This window comes from Carassius gibelio, chromosome B13 (assembly GCF_023724105.1).
Source record: "Carassius gibelio isolate Cgi1373 ecotype wild population from Czech Republic chromosome B13, carGib1.2-hapl.c, whole genome shotgun sequence".
Lineage (NCBI taxonomy): Eukaryota > Metazoa > Chordata > Actinopteri > Cypriniformes > Cyprinidae > Carassius > Carassius gibelio.
Window position 1 is genome coordinate 12,862,960 of NC_068408.1, and position 14,840 is coordinate 12,877,799.

At 38.6% G+C, this 14,840-nt stretch overlaps 1 protein-coding gene across 1 annotated transcript in view; it reads left to right on the plus strand.

Moving 5' to 3' along the window:
- The window catches only part of LOC127970462 (stromal membrane-associated protein 1-like), an 83,463-nt gene that overhangs the window by 1,291 nt on the left and 67,332 nt on the right, over window positions 1-14,840 (plus strand). The window contains exons 2-7 of the mRNA XM_052573049.1: window positions 1-78; window positions 3,165-3,189; window positions 3,429-3,604; window positions 4,083-4,254; window positions 6,093-6,178; window positions 10,238-10,313. The exon at window positions 1-78 is cut by the window's left edge and continues 73 nt beyond it. Of these exons, the coding sequence (XP_052429009.1) occupies window positions 1-78; window positions 3,165-3,189; window positions 3,429-3,604; window positions 4,083-4,254; window positions 6,093-6,178; window positions 10,238-10,313 (613 nt within the window). The remainder of the gene's footprint in view (window positions 79-3,164; window positions 3,190-3,428; window positions 3,605-4,082; window positions 4,255-6,092; window positions 6,179-10,237; window positions 10,314-14,840) is intronic.

Genomic DNA, 14,840 nt, shown 5'->3' on the forward strand with positions numbered 1-14,840 from the left:
CCGCTACGATCAGCACCAGCCTTTTGAAGTGTTACCCGAGCATAGCTGGAGGCTCCTCGAGTTCTCTGAGGTTTCTGGGTGAAGTACAGTGCCGCTCTCTTCTCCTGTTTTTTCTTCTTCCCCTTTCTTTCTCCCTCCATCCTCTTTCTCTTTGGCAGAGCTGATGGAAGGGATTAGGAAAGGAAGTGAAAAGAGAGAGAGAGAGGGACTCTCTCCTCTAGAAGTGAAAGATGGAGGGCAGAAGGGACTATTGTTTATTTTGACAAATGCTCTCTTGTAGCCTTGAGGTGACATTGACGAAACGATGCAGCCACTCAATTCTCAGCGAGACCGGTGCTACAAAGGGACGAATGACGTGTGTGTATGTGTTTGGCACATCTTATATCGGCCGTGTCCCATTGTTTATGTGCATTCAATGCAAGCAAATGAGCTACAGGGTTATAAATCTGGGGTGACTCCTCAATGAAGTGGGTAGAGACCTGGGGACCACAGAGGCAACTGTAAATCTCCCGCTGTAGCTACACGCACAAAGTCCCTGCAAGCCCCGCTCTGGATGTTTAGACACTGAATCATTTATTTGGCCTGCCTTTTAATTGAGTTTTCAGGGGAGGGCCGCCTCGCACACCCAGGGTCCTCCGCGTTTGTAGGCTCTCCCAAAAATACGTTATCTCGCTACCCAGCTGCTGAAAGCATCCTTGGCTTGTTCTCCTCGGGTCTAAATATAGCATGCCTCAGCCTTTTTGAGATTTTTTTTTTTTTTTTTTTACAGTGCTTTCTCCTTTGCATCCTTCTACTGTGGACTTGTTTACAGCATCCGGCTGCCATTTGGTAAAGATGAATGGCGAATTATTAGCCAGTATACAGTGACTGAGGACTACATCTGCTGCGCCCAGCTGTGGAGATAATGAATGGACTTGGGAAGAGAGGAAGTAGAAAGATCAGGACGACATGTCACAGCCGGGAATCCGAAATTGCCTCTTTTGGACGCTAGAGGCCGTCATCCCATCCTTAAAGAATTGGGAGAGCTTAGACGGGGTCATAGGTCATGACCTGTCTTGGTTGCCAGTCCCCCTCCATTGCAGAATTTCCTGTTTGTCAACAGCAGTTAGTTGTCTGACCTCTGCTCTTGGCTGGTTATCAGAGACCTTGTTTATACCTGGCATTAACATTCATCTCAGTAGTGCTGCTTGGCTTGATGGTAGACTGTATGATGTGTGGTGGAAGATGTGTCAGCTTGCTTTAATGTTTATGTTAAAGCTACAATCTATGCTGCAAATGATGCTGTAGACAGGTGCTTCCAGCTTCCTTGATTATAATGAGAGTAATTTAGTTTTGGCACATCATGTCTACACGGTGTCTGCATGTGATGTAGAGGCAGTATAATAGTAGGTTGTTTATGGTCAGCCAGCAATGTAGCTGAAAATCAACTGATCTGCCATCACAGGTATATGTACTGTTTATGTGTGTGTGCGTGTGTGCGTGTGTGTATAGGAACATTTTATGTTGTTGAATATGTCTCATCCAATAATTTTATTTATTATGTAATACTTTTATAAATCCTTTGTTTTTGACTTAAATGTAAGACAGCTGTTGATGCTGTTGACTTGTTAATTCATTAGCTATGTTAGTTGTGTTGTAATTTATAAAATATTGAATTGCTAAAATTTGATTTGTAATTAAATGGTGTATTAAAATAATAAATATAGGTTAAATTATGGTTAAAATAAAATTATTTTAATTAAACCAAGTATAAGTATTTATTATTACTGTAACATTTAATTTTAATGATATATAAAATTGCTTATTATATTATTTTAGTTATGCTGTCCATGCCTATGTCTCAGATAAGCCTACCACAAGTCAGCTCGGCTTTAAACTTGATTTTAAAATTTATGAATTTTTTAAGTTTAATGTATTTTATTTGTACATTTAGATTCATTATATACAATTAATAGTGTAAATATTAAAATAGGAAATTACTATTTAAATGAAATATAACATTTTCATTTATAATAAATTATAGTTATATATATATATATATATATGTGTGTGTGTGTGTGTGTGTGTATATATATACATTTTATGCATTGTCATATGTTATTTTTCGCTTCCCACTCCTACATCTCAAGTCGTCAACGTCGACAGATTACTGTGGTGGGGAGGTTATCTGATTTTGTCTACTTATGCCAGTGTGTCATTGTCATAATGAAAATAGTTGAGATGATTTTAATCTTTAGTGCAAACTGTTCTTTGGGTTTCATTTTCTATTCAAGTATTTGTAAGTATCCAACCCTCTACATTGCGAGTATTCACCCTGGGCGACTAAATGATGTCTAATATTAGCTAATAAATTCTTAAAATTTACTCGCCAGTGTGGACGCTTGATTTCAGCGAATCAATTCGAGCGAGAACACACAACCTGATTAATATTCATGAATCTAGAAGCTCGTTAATCTTTAGTGCATTTTATATTGTTCTTATTAGTAGAATTTTACAAACACACATATAATATTCAATTGCCAAGGTGTCCATAGAGGGTCGGAATCATGGGTAAATTATTGCATATATATCACGATATGTCAATATATTGATTATTGCGACAGGTCTAGGGGTGGTAAGCCTGAAATAAGCACTGCAGCGTTTCAGTCCAGCAGGGAGAGTGTGGAGAGGGTTCCTCCAGCTCTTCCCCTCCGCAGGGGCGCCGCACCCTTCATTGCACCGGGCTCCACTCAATGACAAATTAACCCTCTTTAATTGTGGGTGAGTTATGCAGCTCCTGGTGCAGCGGTGTGAGACACAATCTTGCAGCCTTTTATTGGGCTAATAAATCTGGGAGGGTGGCAGACGGAGCCTGTGCAGTCAGCCGAATGGTACTTTGGGGTGGGTGAGAGATAAGAGACTAGAAACTCGCTCTCTCTCATTACCGCAGTTTTCACCAGAGTTTTTCCCAACGCGTTTGGGGAATCTTATCAGCCTGTTCACATGTCGCCCGTCCTCTTTTGTCGTCTGAGCGCAGAACAGAAGCAAGATAGCCATTAATATCCTGAGCAATCATGCAGGATAAATTATGAACATGCTTAAAAGTGAAGGAACAGTGCGGTATTGTTTGTTATGCTAATGTACTTGGTGTATGTGCGTTTGTGTGCACATTTTTCTCTATTCAGGAGCTGTGTGGGTAGCACTGCCAGGGTCAGCGGTTTGCTCTACTCTTGCCTGATGGGCATACAAACCCATGCCAGGCGTCCTGCAGGCAGAATACAGAACCCATCCCCCCACTGAAACCAGGGATACGGCTCCGTGCTGCGAGAAAGCGTGAGACGGAAGAAGCGAATTGGACACGTCCTAAGATGGCTGACAGGTGTAGATAAAGCCAGAGAGGGGGGGTGAACCACAGAAATCCATTTCACAGCAAACCCGGTGATTTATAGCCCGTCAGGAGCAGCTCTCTCACCAGCACCAACCAACCAGCCGAGAGCTGTCAGGACCGCTCCAGTGCACCCACACTCCCCCGAATCCGTCCGTTTCCACGCGCAACTTTTCACCCAAAAGCTATCGACTTCTTGCTCTCAGAACTGAGAGACACACAACCTCCGTCTCTGCCTTTGTTAGCGTCTACCGTCAAAGCGCTTTCGTCTTCCCCCGTGCTATTACAGTCACTTCTGAGAGCTGAATATTACACACTGTGCTGAAGATAATAACATGCATTCTGTACTGTAGCACAATTCACATTTTTCTTCTCCCTTTTTTCTGTGGTTGATGAAATCAGGAGTCTCGCATTGTAGTTTCACTACTTTATTCAGGTACCTGCGGCTATTGACTGTTGATACAGGTGGGCTACCTGCTGCATTCATCCGGCACTTGGATCGAATTTTATTACCACGACTGCAAAATTCCATCGTTTAGATATTGGTTTTAGGCATCACAGCACAATGCGGTTTATTCGATGCCATGGCAAGGTGGAATTGCACGACGGAGCTCGAGGCGGCACCGTGACTCAGAAGATTTATTTTAAACCGCTGTTTCTTCACTGCCTGTTATGATGGCGTTATCTGTTTCAGATAATAGGAAGTGCTTTACTGCAGGTCTAAAATCTGTGTGTTTTCTCTCTCTTTCCCCGCAGGACCTCGATGGGCCTCTTGGAATCTCGGTGTGTTTATTTGTATCCGCTGTGCTGGAATACACCGGAACCTGGGAGTGCATATATCACGCGTTAAATCCGTCAACCTGGACCAATGGACCCCCGAGCAGATACTAGTATGTGTGTTTTCATGCGTTTCAATTGTTTTTTCTTTCTTATGGTGCTCAACATGATGTTTTGGAACTGTTGATGACCTGACTCCCAATTGAACAGATTATGGCAGTACTGCTATTTCACAGTGTCTAACATTCATTGATCACATTCTCTACTGTTCAAAAATTTGGGGTTGGTAAGAATTTCTTAAAGGGAAACCCAAAAATTAAAAGTGTCAATAATTTCTCACCTGCATGTTGTTCCAAATCCATATGATCTTAACTTATCTTCAGAACACAAATTAAGATACTTTTGATGAAATCAGAGAGCTTTCTGACCCTCCATAGACAGCATCGCAACTACCACATTGAAAGCCTAGAAAGGTAGTGAGGACAACAATGGGTTTTTTGAAGCTATGAGAACAAAGAAAATAAAAATAACGACCTTATTCAACAAATTCTTCTCTTCCCTGTCAGTTTTCCATGCAATTCACGAGAGAACTGTTAACAAAGGGCTATCATTATATATCTATATCCATATATATATATTTTTTTACGAGAGTACCACAATGCATGTTTGAATTGATATAATGAGTCCTCGTTAAATAAAAGTATGAATTTTAAATGGTAGTGTACATTTTATTTTTGTATTTCAAATGGAAACATTTCACTAGAGATGTACTGATATTGAAATTCTGTCCGAGACTTGTAACGACAGTTTTTATCCAAATTGCAAACCCTTGAAGCATAAAATAGAATAATTGTAAAAGTATGTTTGCTGTATTTGTGGTGGGGACAGTGACCAAGCCAACATAAAAATCCTTGTTGAGCCTTTCCTGAAGTTATAGACACCTGTTTTTCTGTTGTAGTGTGAGTGATGGCTTCAAAACACACTGCATCGTGTAGTCCAGATAACCTTCGTTCATATTTCAGATATACTTGTGTAACTGAATGAGTCTCTCTGTGTGTTGTGCATTTAAAAAACAGTGTGGCTTGAAAGATTTATGAGTTTTTAAGCAACCAAAAGGGAGTCTTGCATCTCCCCTTTGCATATTAATTGACGTCTGGATGGATAATTAATTCTTGATGGGTAATTACTTGTCTGTTTTTCAGCATCTTCTCTTCCTTCAGTCAGATCCATCATCCTCATATTAATTTGTCTCTGACAGGCTTAGATGTAAGTGACATAGAACTGATAATGCAAATGCGTGTAATTTGTATATGTTTGAAATAGCCTGGATAACATGTTTAATTAAGAATCAGGGGCATAAACGCGCACAGATGACTGAGCTTCTTATTTTTTTTAAGTCTGTCTAAGGTTAAAAAGGCAGGCATTTTATGTCTAGATTTCATAGGACGTTAGGAACAGTTATGTGTGCCATTGATCATGGTACAGATATTTTGCACTGTCACTCTTGTTGCCCCGGCGATTGTGCACACAGCAACCAATCAAATCTCACCATCTCCAAGAAAGAATGAATGAGGTCACTCTTTATTCAGAGGTCATTGTGGTACTTGACATGGAGAGGGAGAGAGAGATCAATTTATATTTTTTAAGGGGTCCATGTTAAATACATATCAGCATACTAAATACTAAAAATAGTTTTTTCCCTCAGGTCATCATTTAAGCATTTTAAATATGTGAAGGGTAACACTGTGCAGAGATGCCTCCGTTTTAGAGTTTACACTTATTTAAACGACCTGCTTCATGAATTGTACTTGATTGATTTGTTTTGTGTTATATGTTTCAAGTTTCTGCACTTTTAATAATGAACACTAATTGAAAATTTGGGATAAATGGATGGTTTGCGTTGTTCTCTGTTTTCACCTGTTATCTCTCTCTTTTTTGTCTTTCTCTGTAGAGTGTGCAAAGCATGGGCAACACCAAGGCAAGACAGCTTTATGAAGCTCATCTCCCAGAAAACTTCAGACGGCCACAAACTGACCAGTATCCTTTCGTGGACCTGTGTTAATGTTTGTAATTCTGGTTGATGGTCTTTTGCTAGTTATTTGGTAGAAGCCATCAAGAGGCTGAGTTTCAGATGCATTCTTAGTCGTCTGCAGAGGATTGACATGATTAAAGTGAATAATCCTTTTCTTGGCGCTTGAAAAGACAATTTGTGTATTTGTTATATTGAAAGAACGGTGTATTTGTGAGTTTATGCAAAGTTTACGTCCTGTTCTTTTCTTGCTGCTGCCAAATTCACAAACTATCAGATCTGCAGCCAGTGCTAGCAACCTTTTTCTTGTAAGCAACAGAAAAGGATTTAGAGTATCTACCACTTTAAAAACATGTACAGTTCTACGTGTTGGCTTGTACATGGATAAATGAAGATATTCATTATTTGGTTGCCAAATACAGGGATTTGCAACACTCTATTGTCAGATGCTGTTTTGATGAAGTATCCTTAAGCTTGTGGTCAAAGTGATGTTGACTTTTTAGTGGTTCATGCTCACTGTTACAATGTGTGCCATTTCCAGTAATACTTTAAATTGTTCATTTAATCCAATTCTATGAGCAGTGGATGGTTTCTGAATATTTCTGAAACTATACCTTGAAGGCAGTTCTTATTTTTCAGAGAAATGTAAGAAAACTATATATAAAAATTTGGATGTTTGAAAGCTGAATGAATTCATTTTACTCCATTAAAAAAAACCTTCTTCTGCTCACAGTAATACTAGATGATACACCTTTTCACCATAAATATGCTTAAATATTCCTCTTGTAGCTTAAGACCCCTTTTTTTCTTTGTCCTAGAGTCATTGTGTACCTTTTTTGTTCCTTGAGATATTTAGTTCTTGGTGATGAACTATGGCAGTGCAGATTTGTGATATTGTTCAGGGCTTGGAAAATGAGGAAAATTAGATCTGTATGTTCTGTAAACTTTATTATGTCATACTGTTTTGCATGTAATTGTAGGTAGACTAAAAAAGGGCCGTCCTCGAACTCTACTGATCGTTTGTGCTTAATACCATTGATTTTTGCGCACACACTAGATTTCTAAAGTTTGGGGTCAGTAAGATTTTCTAGGATTTATTTAGCAAAGATGCATTAAATTAATAAAGAAACAAATAGTAAAATAAATAAAAATAAGTAGTTACAAAATATTTTTCATTTATTTTGACCTTTATTTTCATATAGTAATCTTGAAAAATTGTATCACAATTTTCACCAAATATTAAGCAGCACAACTGATTTTAACATTGATGATAAAAATGGGTAAAAAAGAGGTGTTGATCTCCTGATATCTTGATTTATACATATAATTTGTCAGTTCTGTGTTACAACAACTTAAACACCCTGTAGTTCCATCATGAACTGTACAAAAAAGAAAAAAAAAAGAAAAATCCTGTTGAGAATTCCTGTTCTAATGTTGGTGAATGTGGCAGACAGAAGCCTGTGTGACTTCACACCTCTGGCTGCAGAGATCTAGAGAAAACAGCTGTTTTTCAGCAGCTTCACACACAGCAGAGCCGAGCAGGAACTTCCTCATCGCTGAGGCCTAACAGGAAGTCTCCTCATGTCTCTCATCCCTCCGCCTCATCCTTCTTGCCTCGGGTATCCTCCTCCGTCCTATTTCACACCATCAGTCTAATTGGGTCTGTGTGGCGGCCGGGATAATTCCATATTCTCCTCATTGGCGCCTTCAGAAACCCTAATTGAATTTCCCTGGCATCCGCAGCCTGTTATCAGCGCTCCTGCGTTTGGTGTGGCTATGGAAATGGCTTCATTTGTATGCTGACCGATGAGGTACAATATTCTTAACCGTCAAAATGGATTCATCCGGACAGCAGAGGTGAGCCTCCTCCACAAACCGGCTTTGATGGAATTTGCTGTGGTTTCTTCAGATGGAAATGCGGATCTTTTGTGCGACAGTTTGGGGGTCTTTCACTCTCTCTCACTTATCACCGCTTCCCTCTCGTGATCTCTTTAATGGAAAAGCTGGCCATGTTAATATAAACGTCAGATCGGCAGAGAGAGGAAATGTTAAGTTCTTTCTCTTCTGGTGCTTATTTATTTATTTTATTTTTTTTACTGTATAACTCGTTTATCTTTTTTCCTATTTATGCCAGCACTATTTTTTATGCATCATCTTTCTTACCAGTTTCTCTCTGTGTCTTTTGCATCACGTACTAACTCAGCGTGATGCAACAAAGCATCTGTACCATTTTAAGTTTAGAAATGTGCAAAACTTCACATTTTTTTAATCGACTTGTCGAGGCGCCTGAAGCTCTACTTGGCTGATCGTCATAAAGAATCCCTGCATAATTAAGTGTTCCTGAGGATTTTTAATTAGCTGGGTCAGGTGTGTTTGATTAGGGCTTGATCTGAACTGTAAAATAAGTTCTATCTCCAGGAACAGGATTGGCCTGATTTACATATATTTTTGCATTCAAATACAGTAGACGGAGCACAGCAGAACAGGACTTTCTCAAGTATCTGGCAACACGTTTTTTGAAAGTCAGTGTTTTAAAGGGTATTAATGTAAAGACGCTTGAAACTTTTCCAGGAGGGTTTTGTGGTATAACTGGCTAGCAGCTAAGGTACAGCAAGCTGTCTGTATATTAATAAAAGCAACAGCTAAAATGATATCAACACACACACACACACACACACACACACATATATATATATATATATATAAATCAGAAGTACCAGTTAAAACTAATATTTTGTAATGTCATAAAAATATTTTTTTTTTTCCTTTTGATCTCTTTTAAACAGATTGTAAAAAGGCATCAATGTTTCCACAAAAAATATTAATTAAAGCAGCAACTGTTTTCAACATTGATGATAACAGTAACCGCATAATTCTTGAATAACCGCATAATTCTTGAACCGCAAATCAGCATTTATGTGACTGATGACTGGACAGTTCAGCTTTGCTGCATCACAGAAATAAATGACTATTTAAAATCTGTTATTTTCAATTATTATAATATTTTACACTATTACCGTTTTCGCTGGTTTTATTAAATAAAGGCAGCTTTGGTGCCATCTTTCTTTCTGAAGAATAAAAAAATCAACCCCGAACTTTTGAAAGCTAGTATATTTTATTTAGTTGTATGGTTTAAAATTGGTCTCCCATACACCACTTGAAATTCTTCCCAGACTACCAGTTTGAGAACCGCTGATCTTTTGTTCTGAGGATGCTACAGGGGTTTTGTCGCTAACCCCTGTCTTTTCTCTTTCTTGCATTCTTTCTTTTCCTGCCACCTGCTTTTTCATCGTGATCCATATTTCATCAGATGCATTATTGTATTGTGATCAGGGATTCATGAGAGTGTAAATCCAATAAAGCTGTGTGAACCGGTCCTCTTAGCATTTTACTGTCGCTGTATAAATTGGCACTGTTAACAGGGAGTGAGATTCAGAGAGCTTGTGTTTTGATTTGTCTTTGGCCCCACTCTGTGCATCTGTGTTTGTTGTGTAAAGAAGAAAAAAACAGGCTTGGGAGGATTCTGGCCATCTTTGTTTGATCCTAATTTTTTTCTTTTTCCTTCTTTCAAGATGCAGAATGCTAAGTTGTATTCGGTTTGTGGTCCAGGTGTGATGTTGGTGCTCTGGTGTCTTTAATGGTGAAGAGAGAATGCAGCCAGTCTGAGAGGGCTGGCCTCTTTAATGCAGGAGTTACAGTTTAGTGGAGTAAGATGCCAGTTTAATCTTTCAATTTTTCAGTCTTTCAAGCCAATATGAGATTTACCATCCAAAAAAAAAAAAACAAGCCTTCAAACTGGGCCTTGGATCAACTTCAAAACAATAAGACTGAGATTTAAAGACCCCATTAAAATGCGCAAAATTATATCCCATCAAAACTTGTTATTTCATGAGTTTTAAAAATGTAGTCATCCATTTAGCAGTCAGCATCAAGCTTCTCTGTCTCTTATAACCACTTAGGTTAAAGAGCGAAAGTGTGCCATGTTTGTTTAAATGGCTGTGAGGTTTAGCATGATTTGTATTAGTTGTAAGCCATCGATTTTTCAATTTTCCTGAGCAATGTTTCAGAGCTGTGGAGTTCTTCATCAGGGACAAGTATGAGAGGAAGAAGTACTACGATAAAAACGCTGTCAATGGAGCAATTGTGAGTATCAACATCTATCTATCTACCCATCTATCTATCATCTTGTTTATCTATTTAATTTTATTTAGTTGTTCATGTGTGAATTCATATCACTCCCTGCATTTCTCTGAGGTCTTTTACTGGACTGAAGTGAAGAAGTCTGTGCGAACAAGATTGAAACTGATCTTCCAGATTTGGTTGCAGATCATGCATTTAGCAAAGTTGCAGTTTTGATTTTGTGATGCATGGCAGCATATCGAATCATAACGTTGTATTGTGAGCCAGCTCTAGTGTTTACTGTCTATCTTATGTGTGGAAGCCCTGATTCGGTGGCCAGTTATTGTGATCATTGATGCCTCAAATTCACATTACACAGCTTGGTGGGTTGCAGCTGTGTTTTACGTGTTGGAAATTGATTGACAGGAGCAAGCAGCCAATTAAAGCACTCTTACTTGTGTTAAATGACTCTCGGTGGCTTCCTCTGTGTTCTTTAATGTTTGTGTTGATCAAATGCCACAAGGAATAGTAATTGACCATCCTTAGTGTGCCGTGCAGGTCTTAGCCTCGTGATAATGTTTTAGGAGCTTAAGCAATCTAAACAAACAGCCTCCTTTTGGCCTTTTCTGATTGCTTTGGATCAGGAGAGACTGAAACATGGTTACACTGTGAAAGGTTTTCGATCAAATTCTGCAAGGCTGCCCTGTCCAATTACATTTCTCTCTCTGCTTAAGCCTACCCAAGCAGAGCTCGGCCTTTCTCTGACAGGCCTTTCTGAGCCGGCCAATTAAAGCCTCTGCCTGCAGAAACAGACAGCCAATCAGATTTCAGCAGTGGTGGTGATCAGCCATGGATGGAGGCATCATAAACCAGGCAAATATACAAACAGCATTGGTCTGTCAAACAAAGGATGAGAAAAGCAAGAAAAACAGTTCATTGAATTAAAATGCAGTACTAAAGTGCAAACTAGTGGTGTCTTGTTCACCACACTGTAACATTGAGGCACTGCCTGGCTTTTATATGCAAATAAATTATAGAAAACAACTCGTTATCAGTTTAAGGAATTTTGCATTTTGTGTGGAGGGGGTCTGGATGAGAGAGAAAGCGAGATAGAAAAAGAAATGAAAAGGTTATTTTAAACTAACGCTGCTTCTTCTGTGACCCTTTAACAGACCTGTGACGCATTTTTGGGTCCATACCCAACAGTTGTTAGCTACTCTTTTAATCTAAATACATAAACGAATTCTCCACTAGTCCTCCTCTAGTGTTTGCAGATTATGGCTGTCAAATTGATTTAATTACCTCCTGTTCCTGGCATCTGTGTTTGCTCTTCTTAATGCAGAATATCCTTATTTGAAAAAAGAAATTGTTTTCACAAAGGAGTGCAGTTATCCCATTCCTATAGTGGCGAACGGCTTACTTTAACATTGCGCTAATATAAATGTTCCTCATCAGCATCCTGGTTTAAAAGTGCAAGTTCCTGCTTTGACAAGAGGGTGCAACTCAAGTCGTTCTGAGCTGTGCATATTCTTCTTCTTTCACCATTTATTCTGCTGACAGGAAGGTGAACAGTTAACACTAACAAAGCTTAAAAATCTATCATTACTCACCTTTTCATTCTAAACCTGAATGGGTTTCTTTCTTCTGTGAAATACAATAGAAGATATTAAGTTGTCATGCTGTTTCCTTCCAAATCATTTACATTAAGCCTTTAAAGCCATCAGCAGTTATGTTAAGTTAATTTATTATTTACTTTACTGTTTAAAAGATTGGGGTCTGTGAAATTTTTATTAAATTTTTACTGCTGTTAAATTAAATAATAAAAATATATTTTATAACATTTAAATTTGTTGTTGAAATACATTAATTTATGCAGTGGCTGTCAAAATGTGTTCCATAACAGATTTATTTAAAAACACATCATAGGCGGAGCCTGCGTCTAATATTTCGCTAAATGCTCTTCTCTGCACTTCATTTCTTTAGTCAACTAAACAAGCTGACTGATGACTTGCCTGAGGTAAATGAAATGCAATGTGACATTTTTTTTACAGCTGATTTTTCCACGGTTGAAATGCAGATTGAATGATTACATGAGGCATGAGATGTTCATTTATGTTTATTTCGCATAAAAACTAGTAGTAAAGAGGAAGGGATGGTCACGCTTTTGAGGCGTTTTTACATCGATCTGTTACACCGCATCAAAGTGCATCATAACAGCATTTATTGTTTGAATTTCCTGAAAAAAAATTACATATGAAAGATGACACTTTGAACTGAAAGACCTTTGCAGAAAAATTTCAAAAAGTTTTTTTTTTATTTTTTAGAAAAAGTAAAAACAAAACATTTTATTTGAAATATATAAATCTTTTGTAACATTGTCACTGCTATCACCGTTGCTCTAATGCATGCTTAAAAAATTTACTGACCTCAAACTTTTCTCTGTTTTATCACTTTCTGATGCCTCTAATCATGTGACATTGACTAGAACATTACGAAGAGAAAGTCGAGGCGGCATCTGATGGGCAGCTGGGCCAAAAAAAAAAAAAAAAAAGAGAAAAGAAAAGAAATCAATAGTTGCCTGCTTCCAACCCGGGCGGAGAGCAATGCAATATTGCAGCCTTTCCTTGCTTCAATTACTAAAACAAGCTCAAGAGAGTCTAAGGAGCCCTCCCTCTCTTTCCTACTCCTCGTCTTCCTGTCTCGTGGCAGTAATGAAAGTTCTGTGTGTTCTTCTGTGGCAGTAGATGGGGAATAAATGTGTCTTATTGAAAGCCTTATCGCCAGTCAGTGCTCAAGTCATGTTCCCTCCCTGCTGATTCGCACCATTTAAATGATTGTGTGTGTGTGACACCAACAGCGAAGCGGAACCTCAGAAAATAAATGTCCCAGGATATTAAGCGTCTTGCACTTCCTTGTTTTGTTTTGATGTTTTCAAAACATGCTTTTCCCATTTCCAATATGTTTTTTTTTTTGCATGCTTTTTTCAATATTTTGATCAAAGTGTTTCCGAACCATGGAAAATGTGCAAAATGAAGGATCTCAGCGGACCGTTTTTAATATCAAGAATGGAATATATAAAAGATGAAGGGAATATGAACATCACAGGCTCAGCTCTGCTATGGTAAATGTAACTTGATTTTTTTATTATTATTATTATTATTATTTTTTTTTGTTGAAAACTGTTGGTTTCTCTATGCCACAGAACTGTCTGTATGAGAGTGAATGTGTGAATGAGATATCTCAGCGTAACTAATTATAGCTTCAGCCTTCCACAGCCAGCGATTGGCCAATTCTCATACTTCTCACTGTCTCTTTTCACACTGCAGTCATCTAAGCCTCATTCAGCCCCAAGTGACCTGGCCCGCTTGGCCGTTTGCACTGCATTATGGGGCATTTAGCTGTCCGCTCCTTCTATTAGTTCTCAGCCAGAAAGCCTGAGACCTTTGGACCTCACGCTGATGCTGTTACTTCTTTGAGAGGATGGAAGTCTTTGTGCCTTCGGTTGCATTAAGATGGAGATCGGTTCTCCCTTCACACTCCGGGCTGATTGCTGTCTCTGCTTATTGACCGGCTCTCTTCATCTCCTCCTGCTTCCTGCTTCTGGACTTATTTCCCCAGACGGGTTTGGTGGTATTAAAGGGATTGGGGGCAAAGAGGAGGAGTATTGCGTGGTATTATTTAATGGCTCTCTAATGAATATGGGCCCATGCTGCTGTGGAGCATAGTGCTGATGCTAACCCAATAAAAGCAGATTATGAGGGGGATCCATCAGCAGGTAATGAACTGGTCCGGACAGTTCTGTGCTAACTCGGGCTATAATGGACCTACTTGTTCAGCTTGGGCCCTGTGGACGCATGCTGCTGACAGCACTGCTTCCATACTGGGACAAAAGGAAAGTCATCTGTCTTCTTGTCCCTTTCTCTTTCTGAAAACTCCCTCGCCACCGTCACCTGCTTCAGAGGAATATTCCGGGTTTAATACAAGTTAAGCTCAACCGACAACATTTGTGGCTTATGTTGAATATCAGAGAAATAAAAAACGGGGTTACTCTGAGGCACCTACAAAGGATGTTAATGTGGGCAAGTTTTTTTCGCCTTATGGCAGAAATGTGAAGCTTATAGTATTAAAACACTAGCATTAATTTTTCTGTTAAATAAGTATTATTTTATATGTGAAGCTGTTTAAATCCATTCTTTTTGCAGACATTCTAGGGTTTGTCATGTTGTAAAATTTGATGTTCGTGATTACATCAATTCACGATGTAAACAATATTATGTCATGGCTTATGAAACAAAGGCCATGACATCATATTGTTTACATCATGTGGCTGTTCTTGAAAAACTGACAATTTTAATGTTTAAGGATTGACCCCATTCCCTTTCAATATCAGTGCCTCACTGTAACCCAGAATTGAATTTAGAATTAGAGATTTTATTCTAATTAATGCATTCCAAATTATATTATGTTTGTATTATTTCTGCTCTAATTTTTCTTATTATGTTCTGCTATGGTTTTGTGCTCCTCTCTGTTAGCTTTGAAACTGTCTATAGT